The sequence below is a fragment of the Zalophus californianus genome, chromosome 2 (genome assembly GCF_009762305.2).
Source record: "Zalophus californianus isolate mZalCal1 chromosome 2, mZalCal1.pri.v2, whole genome shotgun sequence".
NCBI classification, from domain to species: domain Eukaryota; kingdom Metazoa; phylum Chordata; class Mammalia; order Carnivora; family Otariidae; genus Zalophus; species Zalophus californianus.
In genome coordinates, this window is record NC_045596.1 from 176,814,058 (window position 1) to 176,841,473 (window position 27,416).

Here is a 27,416-nt window from a genome sequence, read left to right on the forward strand (position 1 = left end):
ACCAAGTACTTTATGAAATTCACCATGCACAGCTGAACTTCACATACAGAATTCAAAAACCAAAAGGATAAGGCCTTCCAATCTTTCCTGCACTGTAAGAAATGACTTGATCTAATGATGTTAATGTAGAAACACATTATGTATTTTAATATCAATAAGATATGACATTCAAGGGGAGTGCCAATAAGCCTTTGCATTTTAAAACCAAAAGGGACATATCTTGGACACCTTAAATTATAAAAGTCAATTCTAAGCAGGAACTGTTACTGTGTAACAAATACTGCTCATATCAAAAGTGCTGGTGATAAAAAATTCAATATGCCCTCCCCACAGAATCTGTTCACACACATTTATATACAACTGTAGCTGTAGTAAGACTGTAAATGTTTAAGGTGCTTAAATTTTGCACCACAGGACTAATTCAATAAGTATTCATCTGCTACCTCTTTGTAGCAACTCCAGTTAGAGTGAATGATCCATGGGCAAAGGGCAAAAATGCTGTTATTTTCTAGAATGTGGCATTTGTGGAGCTGGAGTGCCCTCTATTGGTAACGAAGAAGACACACTCATCAGCTGTCCTGCATGCATTTTCTCATTAATTCGGAGTTCACATCCATCTTGAAGCATTCGAACTGCTATTCGGGCAATGTTCTTAGAGTCGTCAAGACCACTGTGAGGCCGCCCATCATAATCCATTCCTAGCTTTTCAAGCATTATTGTCAATTTGGTTTGGCTTCTAGGAACCTGGAAAATAAACAGCGTAGTAAATAATTCTTTAGTATTCTATAAGAAAATGAATGAACTATGAAAAATAAGAAAATGAAAATTAACGGTAATAGCTACAGTTAGGCAAAAGACAAATACTTAGTCAAATGAAGCAAATAAATAACTCAAACCTTCAGAGGTTTAAAAAAATTATCTTAAGTTACAGATGAAAATACATATAAATAGGTAGAATCCTCAAGACATCTAAAGAGTCTGCAGTTTTGTAATCTGACAAATCATTTACGAAAGGAAATGTATTGCTCTGGATGTCTAAGTTGAAGCTCTACTATTTCTTTTTTTAAGTAGGCTTCCTGCCCAGCGTGGAGCCTAACACAGGACTTGAACTCACAACCCTGAGTTCAAGACCTGAGCCAAGATCAAGAGTCGGACACTTGGGTGCCTGGGTGGCTCAGTTGGTTAAGCGACTGCCTTCGGCTCAGGTCATGATCCTGGAGTCCCGGGATCGAGTCCCGCATCAGGCTCACCGCTCGGCGGGGAGTCTGCTTCTCCCTCTGACCCGCCCCCCTCTCATGTGCTCTCTCTCTCTTTCTCGCTCTCTCAAATAAATAATAAAATCTAAAAAAAAAAAAAAACACTTAACCAACTGAGCCACCCAGGCACCCCAAAGCTCTACCATTTTAGCCCAAACATTCTTTTCCATGGTATCTTACATAATGTATTATTTTATTTGACAGACTCCTCAGACAGATACACCAAAAAAAAAAAAAGATCTAGCCTTTCTATGACTAAATTAAGATTCAGCATGAAAGAAATTATCATGTGGTATTTTTCAACCTATTTAAATACCTGCTCCAATTTAATAAATGTAAAAATCTCACTCCCCAGATTCCAATATGCCCCTCCACTTTGAGAACCACTATTCTATCTTCTGTGTATGTTAAGTTTTATATTCTGCAGTTTGTACAGCTATGTCACCTATACATCTTGGGGCCCCGCCTTCATCTGTAAAATAAGACTAATAGTTATACTCCTTACTCACTGGGTTCTCGAGAGAATCACAAAGCAAATGATATAAAAGCACCATGATAAACATCAATAATTATCCTATTAGGGCGCCTGGGTGGCTCAGTTGGTTAAGCGACTGCCTTCGGCTCAGGTCATGGTCCTGGAGTCCCGGGATCGAGTCCTGCATCAGGCTCCCTGCTCAGCAGGAGGTCTGCTTCTCCCTCTGACCCTCTTCCCTCTCGTGCTTTCTATCTCTCATTCTCTCTCTCAAATAAATAAATAAAATCTTGAAAAAAAATAATTATCCTATTGTAATATTGCAACGCATTCTGGTCCTTTCACTAAGTATCACCTAGAAAAACGTGCTTACAAAAATAACTTTTCCAACACAATGAACAACTTAGGTGAAATGGACTATTCCTAGACACACACAACCTACCAAGACTGAATCATGAAGAAAACAGAAAATATGAACAGACCTACAATAAGTAAAGAGGACTGAATTGGTAATCAAAAACCTCCCAACAAAGAGAAGGGCGGACAGGATGGCTTCAATGGTGAATTCTACAAAACACTTAAATAAGTCTTAACACCAACCCTTCTCAAACTCTTGCAAAAAACTGAAGAGGAAGGAACACTTCCTAAATCATTTCATGAGCTTAGCATTATCCTGATACCAAGGCCAAAGACACTATAAGAAAACTAGAGACCTTTATCCCTTATAAATACTGATGCAAAAATCCTCAACAATACTAGCAAACCAAATCCAGTGGCATACTAAATGGATTATATGCCACAACCAAGTGAAATTTATTCTTGGAAAGCAAGGATGGTTCAACATACAAAAAATAATCAATATAACAAACCACATTAACAGAATGAAGGGAAAAAAACACATGATCACCTCAAATGATGGAAAAAAGGCATTTGACAATAAACACCCTTTCATGATAAAAATACTGAACAAACTAGGAACAGAAGAAAACTACCTCAAAATAATAAAGTCCATATAAAAAAATTTAGAGTGAACATCATATTCAATGGTGAGAAGGCTGAAAGCTTTTCCTCTAAGATCGGGAACAAGATAGGGACGCTCACTTTCACCACTTGCATTCAAAATAATAACAGAAATTCTAACCAGAACAAGTAGGCATGAAAAAGAAATAAAAGGGATCTGAACTGGAAAGGAAGAAGTAAAGTGATCTTTGTTTGCAGGTGTCATGCAGAAAGTCCTGAAGATTCCACCAAAGAACTGCCAGAACTAATAAGCAAAGACAGCAAAGTCACAGGATACAAAATCAACACACAAAAATCAGGTGCATTTCTATACACTAACAATGAAGAATCCAAAAAGGAAATTAAGAAAACAATTCCATTTCAGTAGCAAAAAAAAAAAAAAAAAATTTAACCAGAGGTGAAAGACTTGTAACATCAAAAACTACAAAATGTTGCTGAAAGAAATTAAAGACAACATAAATGGGAAGATATCTGTGTTCATAAATTGAAAGATTTAATATTGTTCAGCTATCAATAATCATCCAACATGTGAATCACAGATCTGTACCTCTGAAACAAAAAATGCAATATATGTTAAGAAAAAAAAAAAAAAGAAGATAGCAGGAGGGGAAGAATGAAGGGGGGGAAATCGGAGGGGGAGATGAACCATGAGAGATGATGGACTCTGAAAAATAAACTGAGGGTTCTAGAGGGGAGGGGGGTGGGGGGATGTGTTAGCCTGGTGATGGGTATTAAAGAGGGACGTTCTGCATGGAGCACTGGGTATTATGCACAAACAATGAATCATGGAACACTACATTAAAAACTAATGATGTAAAAAAAAAAAAACTAATGATGTAATGTATGGTGATTAACATAAAAATAAAAAATTTTTAAAAAATAATCACCCAACATGATCTATAAATTCAAAGCAATCACTAATAAAACATTAGCTCAAAATGGATCAAAGACCTAAACCTAACAGTCAAAACTATAAAATTCTTAGAAGAAAACCTAAGGGAGAAATTTCATGACACTGGATTTGGCAATGGTTTCTTGGATACAACACCAAAAGAGACAACAAAAGAAAAACTAGATAAACTGGACTTCCTAAAAATTTAAAACTTTTGTATATCAAAGGGCACACTATCAACAGAGAAAAGCAGCCCAAAGAATGGAAGAAAATTTTGGAAATCATAGATCTGAAAAAGGGTTAATATCCAGAATATATAAAGAACTCCTGGGCGCCTGAATAGCTTGGTTGGTTAAGCGTCTGTCTTCAGCTCAGGTCATGATCCCCTGGCTCAGCAGGGAGTCTGCTTCTGCCTCTCCCTCTACACCTCCCTCCTGCTCTTGCTCTCTCCCCTTCAAATAAATAAAAGCTTTTTTTTTTAAAGACTATTTATTTATTTGACAGAGAGAGACACAGCGAGAGAGGGAACACAAGCAGGGGGAGTGGGAGAGGGAGAAGCAGGCTTCCCACAGAGCAGGGAGCCCGATGTGGGGCTCAATCCCAGAACCCTGGGATCATGACCTGAGCCGAAGGCCTAGGCTTAACGACTGAGCCACCCAGGCGCCCCAATAAATAAAACCTTAAAAAAAAAAAAAAGAATTCCTAAAACTCAACAGTAATTAAAAAAAAAAAAAGACTTGATTTCAAAATGGTCAAAGGACTTGAACAGACATATCTCCAAACACATACAACTGGCCAATAAGCACACAAAAAGGTGCTCAACATTACTAATCACTCTGGAAGTACAAATCAATAACACAATGAGATACCACTCCAAACCCATTAGATGGCCATTATTAAAAAAAAAAAAGGGCAAGAAAATGGAAAATAAGTGTTGGCAGGGACGCGGAGAAACTGGAGCCCTTGTGCATTGCTGGTGAGAATGTAAAATGGTGCCACTGCTGTGACATGAAGTTTCTCAAAAAATTAAACACAGAATTGCCATATGATCCAATTCCACTTCTGGGTATATACCCACAGAACTGAAAGCAGGGACTCAGTTATTTGCACATCCATATTCACTGGAGCAGTATTTACAACAGCCAAAAGGTGGAAGAACCCAAGTATCTACCAACAGATGAATGGATAAATGAAATTTAATATAAATATAATGAAATATTATTCCACCTTCAAAAGGAAGGAACTTCTAAAGCAATGGATTATTTAGCTTTACAAAGGAAGGAAATTCTGACACATGCTACCACATGTATGGATCTTGAAGACATCATGCTAAGTGAAATATGCCAGTAACAAAAGGACAAATCCTGTATGATTCCAGTTATATTAGATACCTAGAGTGGTACAATTCACAGGCAGAAAGCAGAATGGTGGATACCAGGGGCCGAAGGAACGGGGAATACAGAGTCACTCTTTAAAAGGTATATTTTCAGTTTTGAAAGATGAAAAAGCTCTGGAAATGAATGGTGGTGATGGTTCCACGACAGTATGAATGTTCTTACTGACAATAAACTGTGTACTTAATGGTTAAAATGGTAAAATTTGTTATGCATATTTTGCAAATGAATCAGAGATAACATGAAAAGTCCTGGATAGTGCCAGAAAAATGATTAACTATGTTAAACAAAGGCCAATTCACTCAATCATGTCTGAAACTTAATAGCTGTGTGAAAACCTGGATAAAGAACACATAAACCTCACACTTCCTCTGGCCTGGCAAGGAAAAGTTCTCAGCAAGATGACTGACTTGAAAAGTGAATGGTAGGAAAACAGTAGGCCAAAATTTGCTGAGTGGTTTGAAGAAGAGCTACAAAAACTAGCCTAGACATTTCATTACAAAAACCGATTGAAGAAATCTCTGTAAGACCCTGTAGAAAACATTTAATTTCCAGGGACAAGATTCTTGGATTTTGAAGAAAATTGAGTCTTTGGAAAAATCATATTGCAAAAAAAATCTTAAATGTTCACACTTTTGCTTGGGCTTGACAGTGAGAAAAGTTATTTGCAAGTCTCAAGACCTACTGAAAGCCATCTGGAAAAAAATGTAGAAAATTAGTATTTTTCTTCCCTTTGAACACAGAGTATGACCAGGTTAAAAAAAAAAACCAAAAAACCCTTTCTCAGAATCTTTGCTCAGCCACAGAACCTTACTCTGAAAAGAGCTCTGTAATGTACAGTCTGATCACACTCTAGGGATGAGATTTACTGATCTGCCTTTAGAATAGCTGCAGATTTCTGCAAAAGAGGGTCCAGTCATTCATAGAAAAGCAATGAACATTTTGCCATAGATTTCAACCTTATATATGCGTAAGTAAGCCTCTTCTTATTTAACAAGATGAAGAGCAAGGGCAGAAGTTGTCTATTTTCAGTGGAAAACAAAATCCATGAGAACTTATCTCAAATCCAACCCAGAACTGAGTATTTGTACAGGAAAAAAAAAAAAAGACAAAAACAAACATAGCTTTTGCCTTCCCAAAGTATATTTCATTCTCCACTTTTACTTCAAAAATGACATTTTAATGCATATACAGAATTACTAAAGAAATAAACATGTTTGTATAATTTTATAAATGCTGAACCTACATTGGAGTATGATCATACCATACATAAATGTTTATTTTCTAAAATCTAGTATAAAATTGTGTCTGTAACCTGTATTTTTATTCATATTGTTTCAGCCTACTTACAGAAAAATCAAACCCACTTTAAATTTAAGCCAGCTATTAAACAGAAAAGTATTATGCTTGCCCTATAAGTTTCTTAAACTTATGAAAAGGAAAGAGATAATTTCAAATTTAATGATCTATCTCCACTCCCAAAAAAGGTTGGGTAAAAAGTCATTTTTAGTTTTAAAAAGGAGAAAAGAATACTTTGTACATGCCAAAGACTATACATTGTTAGCATCCTATATAGTAAAAATTTGTGTCAAGATTTTTAGGCCTACTTGAATAAGGAAAACAAAACAAAAGAAGGAAACATTTTAAAAAGAAAAATGTTACATTTCCTCAACTTCCATTAATTGGCATCAGAGTTGATTAACTATCAGGAGCAGGGGAAAACCATATAGAAAAGAACAGCCTATCCTTTCTCAACAGGGAACCTGCTTCTCCCTCTGCCTGCCGCTCCCCCCTGCTTGTGTGCACGCTCTCTCTCTGGCGAATAAATAAATATAATCTCTAAAAAAGAAAAAAGAAAAGAGCAGCCTAATAAATTGGTCAACATGAACAGATCCACAAAAAAATACTATTCTCTACTTAAAAGAGCACTGGCAATGTTATTGCCTTATTATATCTACAACTTTCTGAACACTCTAATGTATTGTGAGCTGTGGATGTTTTGATGCAGACTTGAAAATTATTTTATGGCTTTATTAATTATTAATAATTATCCTTAGAATAAATAGAGTTAAAGGTTTGAGAAAGACGCCCTAATGTAAGAATGCATTGTCACCTGGGAGGTATAGCAAAAAAAAAAAGCAAACCTAAAGATGACTGAGCCCCTACAAATTTACATGAAACACAGAGGCTAGAGGCACATTTGAATTAATATCACAGGACATAATTAGCAAAATCCAGACAGTGGGAAAATGGAAAAATGGCTCCATTTCTTTCTTTCTTCCCTTTTTTTTTAAAGATTTTATTTATTTGTCAGAGAGAAAGAGCACAAGCAGGGGGTGTGGCAGGCAGAGGGAGAAGCAGGCGCCCCCTCAGCAAGGACCCCTTTGCAGGACTCGATCCCAGGACCTTGGGATCACGACCTAAGCTGAAGGCAGACGCCTAACCGACTGAGCCACCCAGGCATCCCAAAATGGTTCCATTTCTTAAAATAATAACAATAAATCGCTAGAGGAAAAAAAAGGACGTGGAAAAGGAATTTCGAGATTAAAAAACTTAAGAGACATGTCAACCAACTTTAAATGTGTGGACCTTATTCTGATCCTGATTCAAATCACAAAAGGTTAAAGGAAAAAAAAAGAGGTAAAGGGGATAAAGAGGTATAAACTCCCAGTTATAAAAAAAAGTCACAGGGATGAAAAGTACAGCACAGGGATACAGTCAATAACACTGTAATAACACTGTATGCTAGCAGATGGTTAACACATATCATGGTGAGCATGGCATAATGTACAGAACTGTCCAATCACTATGTTGTATGCCTGAAACTAGTAAATGTCAACTACACTTCAATTTTAGAAATTAACTAATTAAATTAAATTTAAAAAGAAAACTATGACCATTTGATGATATTAAGGGATTACTGTTGATTTTTTTCTAAGTGTGATGATGGTATGATAGTTATGTTTTTTAAAACAGTTCCTTATTTTTTGGAACCATATAATGACATGTTTACAGATCAAATAACATTTGAGATCTGCTTTAAAAGAGTAAGGAAAGGGGAAAGTGGGTTAGAGATACAGATGAAACAAGGTTGGCCATGAGCTTATACCTATTAAAACTGGGTCATGAGGGTTCATTATACCTGTCAACTTTTGTATATGTTTGTAATTTTCCATTAACAGAAATTTTTTTGAAAAATCACAAAATGAGTGAGAAGATAAATTCACAAAAAAGGAAAAAAATTTACCAAATATAATCAAAGGACTCGTATCCAAGATAAATATCTATCAACAATCACAAATTATAATCTACAATTACAAAAGGACAGACCACCCAATTTTTACAAATGGGAAGATTTAAACAGGGACTTCACAAAATAAATTCAAACGGAAAACAAGCTCAAGCTCCACCTCATGAGTAATTAGGCAAATGCAAATTAGAACCTTAATGAGATGGCAACCCACATCCACCAGATTTATAAACATTTAAAATGTCTGGCAATACCAGATGCTGGCAAAGACGGGGAGCAATTATAAATTCACCCACTCTTCTGGGGAGAGTGCAAATTGGTATACCGCCCTCAGAAAACTACTTTTGCATTACCTAATGTCAATGATGCACATAGCCTGTGAACCAGCAATTGTACTCGTAGGTTTATACCCTGGAGCGATGCGTGCACAAAGGCACCAGAAGACATGTGCAAGAATGTTTACAGCACCACCGCTCCTAAAAGCCCCCAAAATGGCCAGCCAAAATGGCCAGGACAGATACACTCCTATACATTCACACAATGAAATTCTCCACAGCAATAAAATAAACTAACTACAGCTACATAATACACAACCTCAATGAATCTCAAACATAATCTTAAGGAAAAAAACAAAATGAACAATACAGCCAGTACGATGCTAATTATACCATGTTCAAAAAGAGGCAAAAGTAAACTATATGGTATAAGGATACACACACAAATATTAAAGCTATAAGGAAAAACAAGAAAATGATTTCCATGAAAGTATGAACTTTGAGGGGGGCCCCTCTGGGAGAAAGGAAAGGAGCTAAGTGAGTGGAAGTTACAAGGGATTTCATTTAAAACAATCAAACTCCACTTTTCTGTATGTACATTTCTCAGCTTTAAAAAATGTTAAAAATACAAAAATGTTCTTTAAGGGAAAGCACCTTTTCTCACAGAACTACTTTAGGATTTGCTTCACCAAAATGAGGCTGTAAAGGAAGAAAGATGATGACACAAAGTCTAACACATGATAGAGAAGCAAGAAAAGAATCTCCTGGGATGATTTTAGAAGAAGCCTGACAAACAAATAGTTCAGATTAGAACAGGATTAAAGGCTATAGGAAGGTAGCCTCCAAGGAAAAAGGAAAAAGGAAAAGAAAGGAAAAGAAATGGAAAGAAAGAAAGAAAACGGACCACTGAGTGTTCTGAATACAGAGAATGATTTACAGTTTGAACAGAAAGTAACAGAATAAGAAAACAACTGAAGGCACTTGTAAAAATCTGGGGAGAAGTTGTGAACACTCTCCACTGCTACAAGAACGGAAGCACTGAATAATGATTTGATTATAAAGATAATGTAACTAATTAAGAAGACATGCAGAGGGGAAGGACATGCAGGTATGGTGGCTTTCTCATAGAGTTAAATCTTCATCTTCCACTACAGGAACTCCATACATATCTCATACTGAAAACTCAAGAAATAGGATAAACATGTCATTTAGAAGTATAATGGTAAATATTGGAAGAAACAGCTACAAAAAGTTGAAAGTGTTTGCCTCAGGAGAGTAAGGAGAATAAGAACCAGTACTGGTGAGGGCCACCGTGGATGAATGCCATTTTTCATAAGCCTTGTAGTACTACTCAAAAATTTACACTACACATATGTATTAACTTTGATAAAATTAAAATTCAGTGGGGGGTGCCTGGGTGGCTCAGTTGGTTGGGCAACTGCCTTCGGCTCAGGTCATGATCCTGGAGTCCCAGGATCGAGTCCCGCATCGGGCTCCCTGCTCAGCGGGGAGTCTGCTTCTTCCTCTGATCCTCCTCCCTCTCATGCTCTCTATCTCATTCTCTCTCTCAAATAAATAAATAAAATCTTTTAAAAAAATGAATAAAATTCAGCGGGGAACATTTGTTCCACAAACAATTCACATACTGAATACCTCCCCCAGTTTCAAACCTCTCCTGAAGATCATGTATTTACAGTTAATCTATTCAAATAATGGTAACAGATTGAAAGAAAAATAGCTCAACTTCCTACACTCATATGATTATCCTCATGTTTGGATTATAAAACCTTACAACTAAAGTATATGGTCTTTTCCTATGAAAAGCACCTAGTATATCACAACATACATGCAAAATGTAATAAATTTATCATTAAGAGCAGTATAATCAATATAATAGAGAAATTTTACCTTGTAAAAGTTTCCATATGACTTTCGAATATTGATCCACTTTTTAGCAAAAGAAGGATATTTGAGCCTGCTTAGCCGGCACTGAATGTTCAGGAACTTACTCATATCCCACGAACTTGTAAAATCAAAAAGAGGGGTGGAAAAATGATAAAATAAATGCTCTACTGTTCTTACTAGTATTTTAAGTCATTCTAATTTGTTTATTTACATGTCACCTTTTTTTCTGATATTCACACATATCAAGCTTAGAAAATTAACTTACTTCCAAAATACTAATCCCAAAATAAACAACAAAGAAAAGTAGGAGTCAGGTATATCAAATTTTTTTCATAAACAAATCTTACTAGGCTAATCATGATCACTTTCATAGTTCTGATTACTTGGGCAGACCTCTATCTTGTTAATTATTTTTTCATAATCCTAAAATAACTCTGCTAAGCTTACTTTTAATGCTAGGTTTACTGTATTAGGAAGTTCTTTGAGGGTATGCTTAGAAACAAAAAAAACAAATGAACAAAATATTTGAAAGACGAAAGTCGTTGGTAGTAAGTGGTGAATTCAAATACAATTTGTACTGTTACAGCATATGTTTCTACAACACTAATCAACTTATGTAGTTAAGTAGGAAAATACTGATTGTATAATATGGAAATCATGTTGGTTCATACACGGTTTTTCCTAGGGAAGGGAGTGATACAACAGCCATACAAATTATAACCTTCAGCAGTTAAGAAAAAAAGCTCTCAATTCAGCTGTAGTGCCAGTAGGAGTACTTTCAGGTATATTTTTAAAAAAATTAAAAACAAGTGCCTGTCCCCAGAATCCTACTGCCTCTGAGGCAACGTCCACTAACTCTGAGCTGCCTGCCTGAGCTGTCCAAACTCTCTGGAGGTATGAGCTATGTCCCAGAATATGAGGTTTTTACAGAATCACACATACTGTGTTATGACAGAAACACCTATATACTTGAGCAGGAACATTGCTCATTCATGTTTAAAATCAACAGATTCCTAAAGAGGTCCACCAACATTTTCCCAAATTTCTATTTTTAAACACAATTATAATGTGACTACACTCAATGCTTTTTTCCTGTGTAAGGGTCACTAACCCCTTTATGTAAGTGACATCTCAGTTTTAGGGTACAATCTGTTCACAGTTTGAAAGAGATGTTGATTAGGAGACTTCCTTCTTCAATCTTAATAGCATTAGGGTATAGGAGCTGCCTTGGCACAAGGCCTATAATCCTTGTTTCAATCCTTCTGATCTTCCCTCTAAGCTTTCCATTTAACGAATGCTTTTGAGCACACATTCTGAGTTCAGACTACAGGAAGCATTAGGGAAGACGATCAAGTAGCAGAAGTCCTTACTTTGAAAGGATTTTTAATCTCCCTGCAAACAAATCTTACATAAAGTTTAGATATCAGAATAGTCAGATGGCAGCACAAATGGTACATATATAAAGACCCTAAGATGTCAAAAAAAAAAAAAAATCAGTGTGAGTTGTAGTATGTGGAGTAAAACAAAAGAAGGCTTTGAATAATAATAATGAAGTAGTAAAGGAAGAGAGCCTTCCAGTAGAGAGGAGAGCATGACTACGTGCACAGAGAAAGGACACACCATGTGATTCATGGCCAGCACGCACAGAGTGGACAAGAATGGCAGGTGCATCAGGCTACACAGGTGGGGTGGGTTAGATAAGAGAACCTTGAAAGCCAGACTGAAGAGTTTGGATTTCTTTGAGCAAGAAAGTATCACGATAAAAACTGACTTTAGTAAAGTCATTTTAGTTTTACATATTAATATTTATTTTTCCCTAGTTCTCTAGTTCTAGATTAAAGCATTATCATTCTTTCCCTCCTCATTTTTTGATCCTTAAGATGCAAAGCTTAAGTAGAAAAAAACAAGTAGAAATAAGAATGTGAAAGGAAAAATATGGTCTCTTATAGGAGACCCCAGAACTATCAGAAAATATTTTTTTGTGGTTGTTCTAAAAGTTAAATGGATATGAACATCTTTCATCTTAAAAAAGTAGATAAAAAAGGTAATTTTCCTAAATACTCACCCATCTGTCAATATGCAATATTTATACTTTGTTCCTAATTCCTTCAATTTCATCCAGTCGATTACTTTTTTTAGTACCTGAGGGAAGGTATCAGCTCTGTCTACCTGATCCTGAGGATATAAAAGTAAAATTTATAAAAATAAGAGCAGCTACATGTAGTCCTGCAAATACCCAGACACAAAAGTCGAAAGGAAATGAACAGTAAGAGAAAGTCTCATCTATGATATTTTAAACTCCACATGATTTCCTTAGCTGAGATCCACCTAACATTTCATTTTTAAGATAATTAAAAATTGTTCATAACCAGGCATTACAGACACTTTCAACTGAAGTATATAATCCTCCCAAAATTAAGATTTATGATCATCCCCGGTGTTTTGTTTTTTTAAGACCTCAACCCAGTGGCTTACTATTTATCCAGAGGGGAGAAGAGGGAACTCTCCTCTCAGCTGCAAGCCATGGCCCTCTAACGTGGTCTCCCTATCTCAAAGCTCAGATCTTTCCACAACATACGACACATCACTGCCAGACTGATCTTCCTAAATTGATCCATCACAACATTTCCACACTTAAAATCCTCCAAACATTCCCCAAGGCTTTCAGGATAAGACACACAGACTCTTCATGATATGGCCTCCCTCCACCTACCACTTTAGCTTTATTTTCAACCACTTTCTTACCAGCCCATCACACTTGAACTGTCCCAAAGTACTTACAGTTCTGCTGTGCACACCTGAAATGCCCATTCTTTCCTTCCTATTGACCTATCATGATTCAGCCCAAGTTCACTAACTTGAAGAAGTCTGACCCTGGCCAGCTCTCCATTCTCTCTGTCGTAAGATGCCCGTAATACCCAGATAAAACAATGACTTGCCCGTCTTCCTAACCATACTGTCACTACTGGTTTAGTCTGTCTGTCCTGATTATAAATTGAGTGAGCTGAGGAGATTGACTTGACCATCTCTGTATTCCCAGTACCCTGGGAAATACCATAGCAGGCACTCAAATACTCCCTGAATGAATGAGTAAATGAATAAAGGAACCAAATTAATGAACAAAGAGCAATTAGAATACAATAAAAAATCAGAGACCTAAAAAAACATTAAGCTATGTATCAAGTCAGGTTATAAACAGATACATTTCAATCTTCCTCCCCAAGTCCACCATGGTAACACTTACTTTACTAATGATCTAAACAAATTAAACCTTTGGTTTCATCATTACAAGTCCTTAAGAGGAAAGGCTGAGAAAGATCTTACCAGGTATAAAATTTGCTTTGCTACTTTTTTAATATTATAATATGAAAAATCTTTACCAAGTAAGGAAAGTACATTAATTTGTTTACAATAATAATTTTTTAAACTATGAAATAAAACCCAATTTCAGAACCTCTTTCAAACTCCAGAAAAAGGAATATAGATTTAGAACCTGAGTAATTCCAGTTAGGTTGATGCAGAAATCAGAAAGTTGTGTGTTAATCTCTGGTCTCACATACTGCTGGAACGTATCTTCCTACAAGGGAAGGAGAGCAAGTTAAAGTATTTTCTGTGACTTCAGATATAGGACACAAAATACATAAAACGTCAAGCCACAGAAGACTATAATTTTACAGGTGCTCATGATATAGTCCTTTCTAGAATTTTTACAATTTAAAGATAATTCTCCACTCCCAAAGCACTCTAATTTTAATTATGTTTCATGGTTTAAAAATTTTAAAGAGTGGCACCTGGCTGGCTCAGTCAGTTAAGCATCCAACTCTTGGTTTCAGCTCAGGTTGTTATCTTATGGGTCATGAGATCCAGCCCCAAGTGGGCTCCCCGCTCAGTGGGGAGCTGGCTTGAGATTCTCTCCCTCTATGCTTCCCCTGACTCATGCTCTCTAAATAAATATATCTTCAAAAAAAAAAAAAAATTTAAGATGGGGTACCTGGGTGGCTCAGTTGTTAAGCGACTGACTCATGATCTTGGCTCAGGTCACGATCTCATGGGTCGTGGGACTGAGCCCCCATTGGGCTCCGCATTGAGCATGGAGCCTGTTGGAGATTCTCTCCCTTTGCCCGCCCCCCCCACCCCGCCCCGCCACTTGCGTGTGCACACAGCCATGCACTCTCTCTCTCTAAAATAAGTAAATAAATCTCAAAAAAATTTTTTTAAGATAAAGCAAGTATCTGAAAGCAAGTTTTCAAACCAAGGGTTATTTTCTTGAGGAGCAAAATGTTGATAATTTTGTTTGTAATATTTGAAACCACAAAGCTTAATAATGCAACCTCAACTTCAAGTTACTAACAGCTTTTTAAATAATAATAAATTCTTTGAAGAAATGCCAATCTTTGGTTTTAATAAATTAGCTCTAGATTACTACTCTCTCATTTACTCTTGACTAGTCCTTATTTTTATATTGATTCCAGTAAACTGAATTCTGAATAGTCAAAACTGAACTACATAAACTATATGTCGTAGTTTAAAGGGTGATAATACTATATTTTGGTAGCAATTTTAACCTCTTCAAGAAGCTTTCACACTTGCCTTCTCATAATCACAACAACTGTTATCATCAAACCTCAGATCTCAAAGTGCTTTTTCCTTTATCCTAATAATGCCTCCCTAAAGTAGAACATGCTAAGTCACTTGTTAAAACTTAAGGACAATTTCAAAGCCTAAAGTCAGCAATCATTAATACCAGGTAGATACAGAGAAAAAGACAAAGAATATTTTTTGTGACAGAAGATTCAAAAATTAAGAAAGGTAAATGTTTCATTTCCTAAGAATAAATTCTTTCTTCACACTAGTGTATGAAGCCAATGAGTTATAAAGGTTACTATTGTAAAAGAGCAAAATTAAAGAACAGCAAAGAATGTTTGAACTTCAAAAGTTACATGCTCTTTACTTACCAGACACACTGAAGAAGGAAAAATTCCACTTAACTGAATTTCACAGATAAATGAAGGCTTTATCCTTTTAAGTATCAATGTTTTTATAATTTTCAATGAAAATCTTTTTTTTTTTTAAGATTTTATTTATTTGACAGAGAGAGAGAGAGACAGTGAGAGCAGGAACAGAAGCAGGGGGAGTGGGAGAGGGAGAAGCAGGTTTCCCGGCAAGAAGGGAGCCTGATGAGGGGCTCAATCCCAGGACCCTGAGATCATGACCTGAGCCAAAGGCAGACGCTTAACAACTGAGCCACCCAGGCACCCCGAAAATCTTTCAAAAATAAGCTGCAAATTCCCTTACCAATACAGGCAGGTAATATCAAACATACTATTAATAAAACTTTATTCACTATTTAACACATTTATCAGAATGATGCTATAGAGAAGAACTGTGCACTTGTTGACCAAATATTTAGGAATCACTTAAGTAAATTACATAGTAAGCTAACAGGTGATAAGGGTTAGTAAACATTTAAGTAGACCAGGTAAGTGGGATCAGAAAAATGGGGGGGGGGGGTCAGCTACAATAGTAAATAGGTCATCACCTTTATGCAGAAGATGAGAACTAAGGAAGGCCTGGAAAGAAGAGAGGGAGAGAGGAATTAGCAGCAAGACCTCTGGAGGAAAGGAATTAGAACTAAAGCCCTGGAAGGTGAAGGGGTAGAACATGCCTGGCATTTCTAAGAAATAGCAAGCAGGTCAATAGGGCATAATCAGAGGTAATAAGAGGCTAGCTCATGTTAAGGAATTTTACTGAGTTAAATGGGGAGCCACTAAAGGGTTTTAAGCAGAGAAGTAAAATGATTTGACTTATATTTTATAAGGCTCACTCTGGCCACTATGTTGAGAATTGGCTGTAGGAGACAAGGAAGGAAACAGAGACCGGTTTGATGGTGAATGCAGTAAATCCAGACAAGAAATATGGGGGCTCAGACTAGAGTCGTAGCACTGCAGCTAAGTGGCTGGGTTCTGGATGTATTCTGAAGGCAGAGCAAATGGGAGTTGCTGTTGGTCTGGATATATGATGGGAGAGAAATGGGAGTCAAGGATGACTCCAAGGTTTTGAACTGAGTAATTAGAAAGACAGAGTTGCCATCACTCAAGCTAGGGAAGACTGAACATACAATGGGTTGAGGATAAATATCCAAGTAGAGACGTTAAATAAGCAGACTGGAGGGGCACCTGGGTGGCTCAGTTGGTTAAGCGACTGCCTTCGGCTCAGGTCATGATCCCAGAGTCCAGGGATCGAGCCCCACATCGGGCTCCCTGCTCAGCAGGGAGTCTGCTTCTCCCTCTGACCCCCCCCCCCCATCATGTGCTCTCTCTCCGTCTCTCATTGTTGCTCTCTCAAATAAATAAATAAATAATCTAAAAAAAAAAGCAGACTGGATTTGGGATAGAGGTCCAGGTTGGAAATATAGATTTGGAAGTCATTAGCATACAGTTTCTAAAAGCTATGGAAGTAGATGAGATTAAGAGATCTATATAGAGAGGAGGACCTAGGACTGAATCCTGGGGCATCCAGTATTAAGAGTTGTGAAGAAAAGGAACCAGCAAAGGAAATTATAAAGGGGAACCCAATGATGATGGAGACAAATCGAGAGAATGAGGTGTACTGATAGTCACTTGCAAAAAAAAAGTTTCAAGAAGAGAGTGGTCTATTATACCAGGATTTAGGTAAAGGTCCAAGATGACACTAATGAGTGATTTTAGTGGAGTGATGGGATTGTAGACAGTGTGAATTTAACAGAGAATTCGAGGAAAGAGACAGCAGTATGTACCTTTTTCAAAGAACAAACAAATAGGGTAGCTGGCAGGGAAGCGGGACAGAGCGAAAGCTTTTTGTGGTGTGAAAAGTTAACATGTCTGTATGTGATGGGAACAATACAGTGAAACCAATAAATCATTACTGTCTCAACGAGGGAAAAGAACTGCTAGAGCAATGTCCTTGAGTAAGAAAGAGAAAGTAGAATCTAGTGAGTTATGCAAGATTATTACCTTCATAGCTGTCATTTTTCCTTTTAATTTACTAACTTTAATCTTCTTTGGACAAGGAAATTATATAAATATTGTGATTATAACTAAGAGGCTCTGAACAACACTAAGAAAAAAATCGATGCATTTTAATACACAAGCCTTTTTATACTTGCTCCCAATGTGTTGGCAGCAACTGAGGATAGCACAGAAGTAACTTCCGGATAGATGAGATGTTGATAGACCCTTGCTCAGATTTTGCAAGGCAAACAGTACTATTTGGAGAATTCCTGCTGAGCTCCTGAACTAATAATGCAGTGACAGCAACTATCTAAAGCATATACATTATAGTTCTCGAAGCCAAGGTTAGGAGTGTCATTTCCACACTAAACTTTTCACCAGAAAGATGGCCAGTTCTAAGTTGAAAGGCGATTTCTGTAATTTGCCATTTTTAAAGATCACAACATACAGTAGTCTACAGCAGTGGTTCTCAACCCCAACTGCATACCAACTGAGAAGCTTTAAAAACATGCTGATGTCAGGGGCTCCACCACAGAACAACTAAATCAGAATCTCTGGGATGTGGGCCAGACATTTTTCTACCCTCCCTACGAGATTCTGATGTCCAGCCAAATATATGTTCCAAGCAAACAGAAAAAAAAACAAAAACAAAAAACAAAACCCTATAATTTTAGCTATTGGAAAAGGAGAGAAGTAGCCTCTGAAATTATTTCATTACAGCTTTTCTATTAATCAAGCTGATACAAAGTACACAAGAGAAAACAGCCCACTTTAGAGTTCTCATTCTAGCTTTAAAACAGCAAATGAGATCCCTGGTCTACTAAGAACACCAGAATAGCAGCTGCTAAAAATAAAATTGAAATACAACAATTCACTTACTATTTCTAAGGTATGGGTATTCAGTAAAACCACAGGAAATTCAATTATCTCATGTATAAATTCAGGTGGGTTACCCTCTTCACAAGTGGCTTCGAAATCAATGATACAAATGTAGTCGTAGTAACTGTCAGCACAACCACCCTCTTTCAACATGAGCTTCTGCTTCTTGTAATAGTTTTTCAGCCTTTTCTTTAGCACATCCTTTACTCCTCTAAGGAAAGAAGAAGAAAATGAAACTCTGAGGTGAATTTTACAATCAAGAATCTGAAGTCTTACCTGCTGGCACTGGGTTGAACACTGGCAGTCGCAGTATAATTTAGCAAATATTAGCTAAAATAAATGTAAAGAAAGCAAGACTTAAAGCTAAGTTAGCAAAGAATTAAAATCAAATGAAACACAGCATCAATATTTTCCTTCCCAATGGGGCGCCTGGGTGGCTCAGTGGTTAAGCGTCTGCCTTCAGCTCAGGTCATGATCCCAGGGTTCTGGGATCGAGCCCCACGTCAGGCTCCCTGCTCGGCGGGAAGCCTGCTTCTCCCTCTCCCACTCCCCCTGCTTGTGTTCCCTCTCCCGCTATGTCTCTGTCAAATAAATAAATAAAATCTTTAAAAAAAATATTTTCCTTCCCAAGTACATAAGAGCATTTCTCCTATACTAGTATTTCAAACCGTGAGCCTTGTTAGCATGTACCACCTACAGCCATACTGCCTTATATACCAAGATGATATATGTAATACAAACACTGAAATTAATGTTGAACTCTTCTACAGGCCAAACACAAATTTCAGAGTAAGAAAATTCAGATAAATGGAACATTTATGCTCTTTCCTTTCTTTTGGTTTTTATAGGTTAAACAACTATTCATATGAATACAAAAGTGCTAGCATGTAAAGTCGAATGTCTGTTAGCTACTTAACTAGGAAAACTCATTTAGAAGATATCCTAGTGTAAACCATGTCCAGAAGAACACTGTCATACTCAGTAGGTTCTGGAAGTTTTATTAATTGGAAGTAGGTTTCTTCATTTACCATAGGTAGAATTTAATTAAGGAGATTATAGCTATTTTCAAAATATATGTTCTACAAATGGTGGGTGGAGAAAGGGTTGTTCTAAAATAGATAACAATGGTTGGTAATGGTGGTCACATTCCTCAAACTGCATAAAATTCTAAAAATTAAAAGTCATGACCAGTGGTGACTTCCTTCAGTGTTACTTGTTTGAATCCTATTAACAGTTTATAAATACAAAATGAGAGGATTCTAAATTGTAGTTAGTGTGTAGTAACAACTCAGGCATTTTTGTCAGTGACTATTAAAAAAAATTTTTAACCTTTTATTTTCCTTTCTAAACTACCAATGAAAAGAAATCCTTTCATGAGAATATTAAAACCAGTGGTTTTAAGACAAAATGTTTTAATACGTTTATTTGCTCGAGATTTTCTAAATTACCAAAATCTAGGAAGGAAATCCCTTAACCCCCTTCATATTAAGGTACTGTGAGTGACCTCTGTGTCATGGGACAGCTCTGATTCCTTCGTCTTAATGTCTCTTTCTTTCTTGGAGAAGCTACGGTTACTTAAAGGGGTCCCTGCAAACCAGTGGCAACACGAACAATAACCAGGTGCTCCAGAGAGACTTGTCTTTAACATCCTTTGCCATCCACATCCAAATAATCACATTTGCCAATTCTAACTCAGAAACAGATTCAGAATCTGGTTCTCCTGAACTGTCTCTGGTATGGCTCCCATGAGCTCCTTGGACTGACTCTGGCAAATGCCTCTAATGCCACAACCCTCCTTTTCATCCTTTACCACACTTGAGAACTACGCACTAATGCCAATTTACTGCTAAAATACCTGCAGTGACTCCCTTATGCTTATACATTAAACAGATTTCAGCACACAGTTCTTTCACAATTTGGCTAGGACCTATCATTTCAGTATCATCTCCAGATGCTCCCACTCCCCATACTACATCGAACACTGCAGGGAAAACATGTATGAGCCACTGCCTAATATGTGATACGCTTTCTTATTTTGTAACTTTGGTTGTACAACAGCTGATGAGAAAGCAAGATTATTTAACAGAAAACATACCTACAGAAATTAGTTTTGAGTTCTTTCTGTCTCAATTACTCTCCGTCCCTCTTCTGTTTGGCTTATCAATTCAATCAGCACTCCTGAATCCCTAAGCCAGACTCTCTTCTTATTTGCATGCTGTGCTCGGCCAGACCTCCAACACAGCACTGGCCACACTGCATTGTGATTGTATATATTCCCAAAAGACTGTCTGCTTTCCAAAGTGGGGAATATACGTATCTATCTTACTTTTATAACTTTAATGCTCAGTGTAGTGCTTAGAAATCAGTAAGTGCTTACTGAATAAATGTGCAAACATATAATTAGATCTCTAACTGCCATGCAAGTCACAAGTAAGCAACTGATCTTCACTCCTAGGAAGGACAAAAATTTTGCTCAGAAAATCTTCACCGGGGGCACCTGGGTGGCTCAGTCGTTAAGCGTCTGCCTTCGGCTCAGGTCATTGGGATCGAGCCCCGCATCAGGCTCCCTGCTCAGCGGGAAACCTGCTTCTCCCTCTCCCACTCCCCCTGCTTGTGTTCCTGCTCTCACTGTGTCTCTGTCAAATAAATAAAATAAAATCTTTAAAAAAAAAGAAAATCTTCACAGGTTGTATCTTCATAATAGAGTCAGGAGGAAATGAGGTAAAATTTTTTGTCACAAGTTATCATGCAGACAATCTAAAAGGGAAAAAAGTACATGTGTGCTCTTTTGAAAGCAGTGAAGCTCTATTTTAAAGCAAAGAGGAGGAATTTTGCCTAAAGAGAAAAAGGATACAGGGGGACCCAGAAACAATAACAGTTTTCATCTATTGCATGCAGTCAATTTTTTTCTTAATGCCTGGCAATTGAACTGTCTATCAAAAATACGCATGCTTTTCAGGATTCCAAAGGTCATTCTTACCCCATGTCCCAAGTCGAAATAAAGTGATTTGTTTTGCAAAAAATTACTAAAAACTGAGTATGTATACATCTCATCGAAGACAGACAGACAGACAGACACACACACACACACACACACACACAGAGTTGGCTAAGCTGCACTGTTTTCTCATTCAATATACAGTTAATATACATAATACATACTATAATTCTGCATACTTTTAGAAACTAAAACAGAAAAAATATTTCCTGATAGGTGATTTTTTTAAATTACCTGGTTTCAAAGAAACCCTCTTTATAAAAATAACACAGACAAAATAATATTCATGAGATTGGATATATATATAAGATATAATTAAGCATCAACTAAATGAGCAACTAAAAAAATTTAAAACATATTTAGTATAAGATAGCTGCTCCTATACATTGGTGGTAGATTGTCAAAATATTCAGACTTAAACTCAGCAATCATAGTCTATCATTTAAGAGACTCTCAGAAATATCAGAGTTGCACATATTCACTTCAAGAATGTAAATTATGCTTTTATCTGAGTATATGGTAGGATTACAGACGACTGTTAATTTTTCAGTGTTTTCAAGACTTTCTGGGACGAACATGTACTACTTTTAAATTTTTAAAAAGTTATTTTTATTTACCTGGTTTCAAGCTTGAATTCTGAAAGTTTAGCTCTGAGTTCTTCCTTACTCATTCTATTAATGCATCCGTTTGTAACAGCAATCTCTTTGTAAACTGGGTCACTGAAATCACTTGCACTGGAAGTAATGAACTTAGATCCTTTTGTTTCTTGGCCATCGAATCTACATCGTTGCTTTTTCTACCAAAAAAAGATATAGCTTATAATTAATACAAACATCTTAAAGATTCAAACTCCTGAGGCCTACTCATGCTACATGTTCAATGAAAAGTACATAGAAAGAAGAAAGGCGTGTTTCCAATACAATTTACCCTGCTGTTCTGAGTCATGAAACTTCTTAAAGGAAATGAAGCTAAGTAAAAATTGTACTGGTGTTGGGAGCACTTCAAAACAGAGCCCCCGCTGACCATTTACTAGCAGCATGACCTTGGATAGTTACTTATTAGCCTCTGATCTTCAGTTTCCTTATCTATAAAATAAAGAATAATAACTGTTCCAAGTGGCATTTAGTATTTGGTAATGGTAAATAGTATTTAAACAAGGTTATTATAGGGGTGCCTGCGTGGCTCCGACGGCTAAGCATCTGGCTTCAGCTCAGGTCATGATCTCAGGGTCCTGGGATGCAGCCCTGTGTCCTGCTCCCTGCTCAGCAGGGAGTCTGCTTCTCCCTCTCCCTCTGCCCCACCCCCGCCCACTCAAGCTTCTCTTTCTCTCTAATAAATAAAATCTTAAAAAGTTTTTTTAAATAAACAGTTTATTTTAAGGATTAAATGAGATTACGTATATCAGCTCCCAACACCATACCCACTGTGGCAATTAATGGGATCTTTATTACCATCATAGACTATAGAACAGACCTTTTCACAAATGACATTCTAAAATTTACAAACTAACTTTTAAATGAACTTTTACAACATTATGCATGTAAAAGTGACTTCCTGAGAACTTTTTTTTAAAAGATTTTATTTATTTGAGAGAGAGAGAGATCGCAAGCATGTGTGAGAAGGATAAGGGTAGAAGGAGAGAATCTCAGGCAAAGTTCCCGCTGAGCACAGAGCCTGACTCGGGGCTTGATCCCACGACCATGAGATCACGAACTGAGCCAAAATCAAGAGTCGGACACTTAACCGACTGAGCCACATAGGTCCCCTGAGAATTTTTTAACCTGACTTCATTTCACGAAGTTAACAGAAATTGCCCAATATAAAAACAAAATGGACTAGATAGAAATCTAGTTCAAAACTTCCTAGAACCCAAAGCAAAGGAAATGTATTCAGTTTCAAAACACATAATTTCTAAAACTCACATTTGTACCAATTATTCAGAAGAACTACACTTACTGTATTATAAATCTTTCCTCTTAAATCAAAATCTGTGTTGAGAAAAAACATGACTCAACTGTAATCACTCCACAGGTAGGCCAAAATTATTAATATGCTAAATATCAGAGTTCCATTTATAAGTTAATTATTTTTCAAATGCATGTCACAAACATTAGGTTATGTTCCAGAATTTTTTTTTTTTAAGATTGACTGATTTATTTATTTGACAGAGAGAGACACAGCAAGAGAGGGAACACAAGCATGGGGAGTGGGAGAGGGAGAAGCAGGCTTCCTGCTGAGCAGGGAGCCCAATGCGGGGCCCAATCCCAGGACCCTGCGATCATGACCTGAGCCAAAGTGCAGGCGCTTAACGACTGAGCCACCCAGGCGCCCCATTCCAGAATTTTCAAAAAGACTTTGGAACTTACCATCAATCCACATTAAAACTTGTTAACTTAGTCATAATTTACCACACTGTCCCATGTGAACTTTAATGACAGATTAAGAAGGGATAACCATGGACAGGCCAAAGACCCTGACTTAGCACTAATCTTAATGGTTCAGGAACTGTTTCTCACTCAAAGCTCAATTTAATACAACATACATTTACGAGAAATGCAATGCTAGGTATTGTGCTAGAGTACTCAAGAATTACTCCTATCTCCTCAGAGGAAGAGATCAGCAATCCCAATGTGTGAATTGTCTATAAACTGAAGAGTAACTGTATTAAAGCTCCTTGTTGACAAACGTTTAAAAAACTTTATTACGCTGATCTTTGACTAAAGTAAGGAAATAACCAGCTTTCAATAATATTTTAAATTTATATGCCTAGCTACTTTATCACTAGAATTTAATCAGGATAATTTATCTCGTGTCTTTAAACTTACATTGAATTTTAAACTTCGTCTTCAGTCAGGTTAAAATTTAGGTCAACAATGAGGAACAGTTTGTCTACCGAAACAGAACGGTCAATTTAAGCAAATTTACTCTTTGGCTAAGTCCTCTCTGATTCATTTGCTTAATTCTTATCTAAAACTGTAGCTACAAAAATTACCCACAAATAACACTAAGGCCTCTTTTAAATCTGCTATAAATCAGATTTTTGTAAAGGAAGATCTGCTTCGTCTCCCAGATTCAACTCTAGCTCTTTCAGTGAAGCTCAGGGCAGTCAAGGTCCAGTTCTCAGTGATCAGTGTCTTCTCCCAAATTTAATGTCTACACCAATGGTTTCCGAAGGCTGCTCAAGTCAATCCACTAAGGAGCAGTAAGAAAATATTAAAAACCTCACATGTACTATTAATCTACTAAAACGCATAGTTTACTTAGTAATACATAGATTGACAGTGGCATCTTCCCCAATGTCTATGTGCCCCTGTCACACCTCACATAAAGTTCTGGACATATAATGAGGAAAGGGTGGACAGATTCCATAGTATGGGGAAGAATATTAACTTTCACAGTTTTGTGACATTCTGCAATTTTCCTGTGTTCAAGTAAATGACTGTGTAATTTATATTATCCCGAATAAGAATACGTTTACCTTATGGGAAATGATCACAAAAATCTTTTATACCAAAAAGAGGCTTACTATCTTGCCTTAAGTACTTAAAAATGTTTTTGAACTTCAAGTTACATATTTTCATTTACAAGACAGGTACTCCAAAATTGCTGTCATTTTCTGTGATGAGAAAGGGATTAATAGCTTGAAATTTAGAAGATTTCTTTTAAAAAACACAATTTGTTATTTCAACATGAAAGAAAATATGTTTTAACAATAAGATAAAAAGGTAACTTTATCAAAAACTTTTCTCTGTGTCAATAACATTTTAAACATAGTTATTTTGGAAATGTTTTCATTATTTTATTGCCCAAAAAACTGCATTACCTACAAAACAAAAAACTTTTGCAACTACATACTAAAAATAAAAACCTTAGAAGTATAATTTAGCTCGATTAAAATTCTTCCAAAAGAAAAGTTTTGATGAAATTGGAACCTATTTGCTTAAAAATATAAAAATGCAACACCTATTAGTTTGCAAAAACAACTGACATTAGAGATAATGAAAATGGATTTAGCTGAGTTCCAACAAAATACCTTGCTTGAGGTTGAAATAAAATTGTATCACCATTTATTAATGGTATCGACAATAAGTTTTTAACAAATATGAGTCACTAAAACCAATTTGGAACATAGATCCAAGTCTCAAGTCGCTATATCTCAAAGTTTAAAGACTTTCAAATATAATGAAGTATATTCCATTATTTTTAAACCAACTTACATGATGATCTCAGATTAAAGAGGCAGGTGGGTGGAAAAGTGGTTCTTTAGAGAAAAGGGGCACGGAAGGCCTCTTTACTATCTTAAAGAAAATGCAATAACTATGCAAAGACCCAAAAGAAGAGCATGCAGGGCAAAGGGAGCAAACAAAGATCCTTAAAAAGAAAAACTGTCCACCATAAAAAAATAATGAAGCCAGGGGCTCTGAGAGCAAAAGGGAAGAATAGTGTGAGGTGAATTCAGCAATAGAGGCAGGAGCTAGGTCCTGCAGGACCGCAAACTGAAGACTAGGAAGGGGAGAAACCCAGTCTGATTTATGTTATTAAGATTATTCTAGCTGCTAAGTGGGGACCTAACTGTAGATGCAAGAACAAGAGCAAGGAAGCCTCCTGCGAGTACCCATTCTATGAAGTGCTCAGAATACGTTACTGAAATGAAATGACCAATTTTACTATTATTTACAATCTGCAGCGCTAGTCAACAATAATTTCTATCTGTCAAATAAGATGAATAAATAAGTTTTAAGACCGTCTTCACTAATTTTGCTCTGTAACTCGGATCTACCAATAGGTGTCAAAATCATTACGGAAAATAAGTCATAAGATAGGTCTGTATGAAATAGTAGCAAATGGGCAAAAAGCTCCAACTAACAGGCACCCACCTTCTGTTAAGGCTGGGAGGTAATCGGCTTCAGATCTTAAGAAATGACATACCTAGAGCACAAGGGTGCGCTTTTTAAAAACATAACCTACCAATTACCTATAAGGGCTAGACAGAATGACTAGAGCAACAGTGTGCACAGAATATTTAGAGCACAATTCCCACCAGAACTTGTAAAACCACAGTTCACACACTTCTCTTCTTGACTATTTCCTCACATCCAGAGGGTAATTAGGGCGAGAGGCGGCTCTGTGACAATCAAGGCACCGGAGCTGGGGACAGGGGAAGCGGCCGGGGCTGGGGTCGAAGGGCACGCAGGCTGAGGTTTGTGCGGAACACCCTGAGAGACAGGTCTGGAAGGGCCGGGCACCGACGGCCGGGCGCGGACTGACTCACCTCGGGAGTCGGATGCTGCGGCTCCTCCCCACACTCGGACCTGGGAGACTCCAGCCGTGCGCCAGCCACGGCCTCGCTGCCAGGCTGTTTGCTCCGCTCATGCTCCATGCCGGTTGTCACGTAAGAGAGTTGCTGGAGCCCAACACTCGCTCACTCTCACTCGGCCAAGACCGAAAGCCTCGCCTTTCTCCGTTGAAAAATTACCGGGCTCGCGTTCCCGCGGCGGCGGCCACACAAACTCGAGTGGACACCTCCCACTTCCGGGAGCGTGTGGCGTCCACACGCCGCGCAGGCGCAGTGAGCGGGCGCGCGCGGAACGCTAGGGCATCTGGCGACCGGGGAGGGAGGAAGGAGGTGAGGGAGGCGCGCGCGGGAGAATACGGGTGTTGGCGTCTCCGCGTGGTGAGCGCGCGAGTGTCCTGTTGCCGTTACGCAAGAGTCTAGACTAGTCCCTGGAAGAGCCCACCAGAGCACACGATCTCATCACCGTATCCTCTAAGGAGAAAAACGAGGCGTACCGTGGAGAGGGGTGAACTTTAGCCGCGGCAAATAACATCTGTAAAACAGTTTACATTTTCCGTGAGGAGTTTAACGTCTGCTTCTGGGGGAAAGAAAATGGGACTGGACTTACTAAAAACTAAGCAAAATATATGAAGACAGCTGTTCTCAGATATTGGGCGACAGGCAATTCTGGACTGTGGGGCCTGAAAGAAAAGAAGCAAACAAGATGAGCCTTATATGGCTTTCTGCCCAAAGTCACTTTCCAGTTTGAGGTGCAGGGAAGGGGAACTCCGAAAGAGACCTGGAGTTTCAC

At 37.5% G+C, this 27,416-nt stretch overlaps 1 protein-coding gene across 1 annotated transcript; it reads right to left on the bottom strand.

The window, feature by feature from the left end:
• Positions 1–26,877, bottom strand: ERI1 (exoribonuclease 1). The gene is made up of 7 exons (XM_027599570.1): positions 26,603–26,877; positions 21,948–22,126; positions 18,333–18,543; positions 13,958–14,041; positions 12,530–12,639; positions 10,468–10,582; positions 1–744 (listed from the first exon to the last, which is right to left on the bottom strand). The coding sequence occupies exons 1-7, from the start codon at positions 26,708–26,710 to the stop codon at positions 502–504; spliced, it is 1,050 nt and encodes a 349-aa protein (XP_027455371.1). The 5' UTR covers positions 26,711–26,877; the 3' UTR covers positions 1–501.
• Positions 26,878–27,416: the final 539 nt, after the last annotated feature.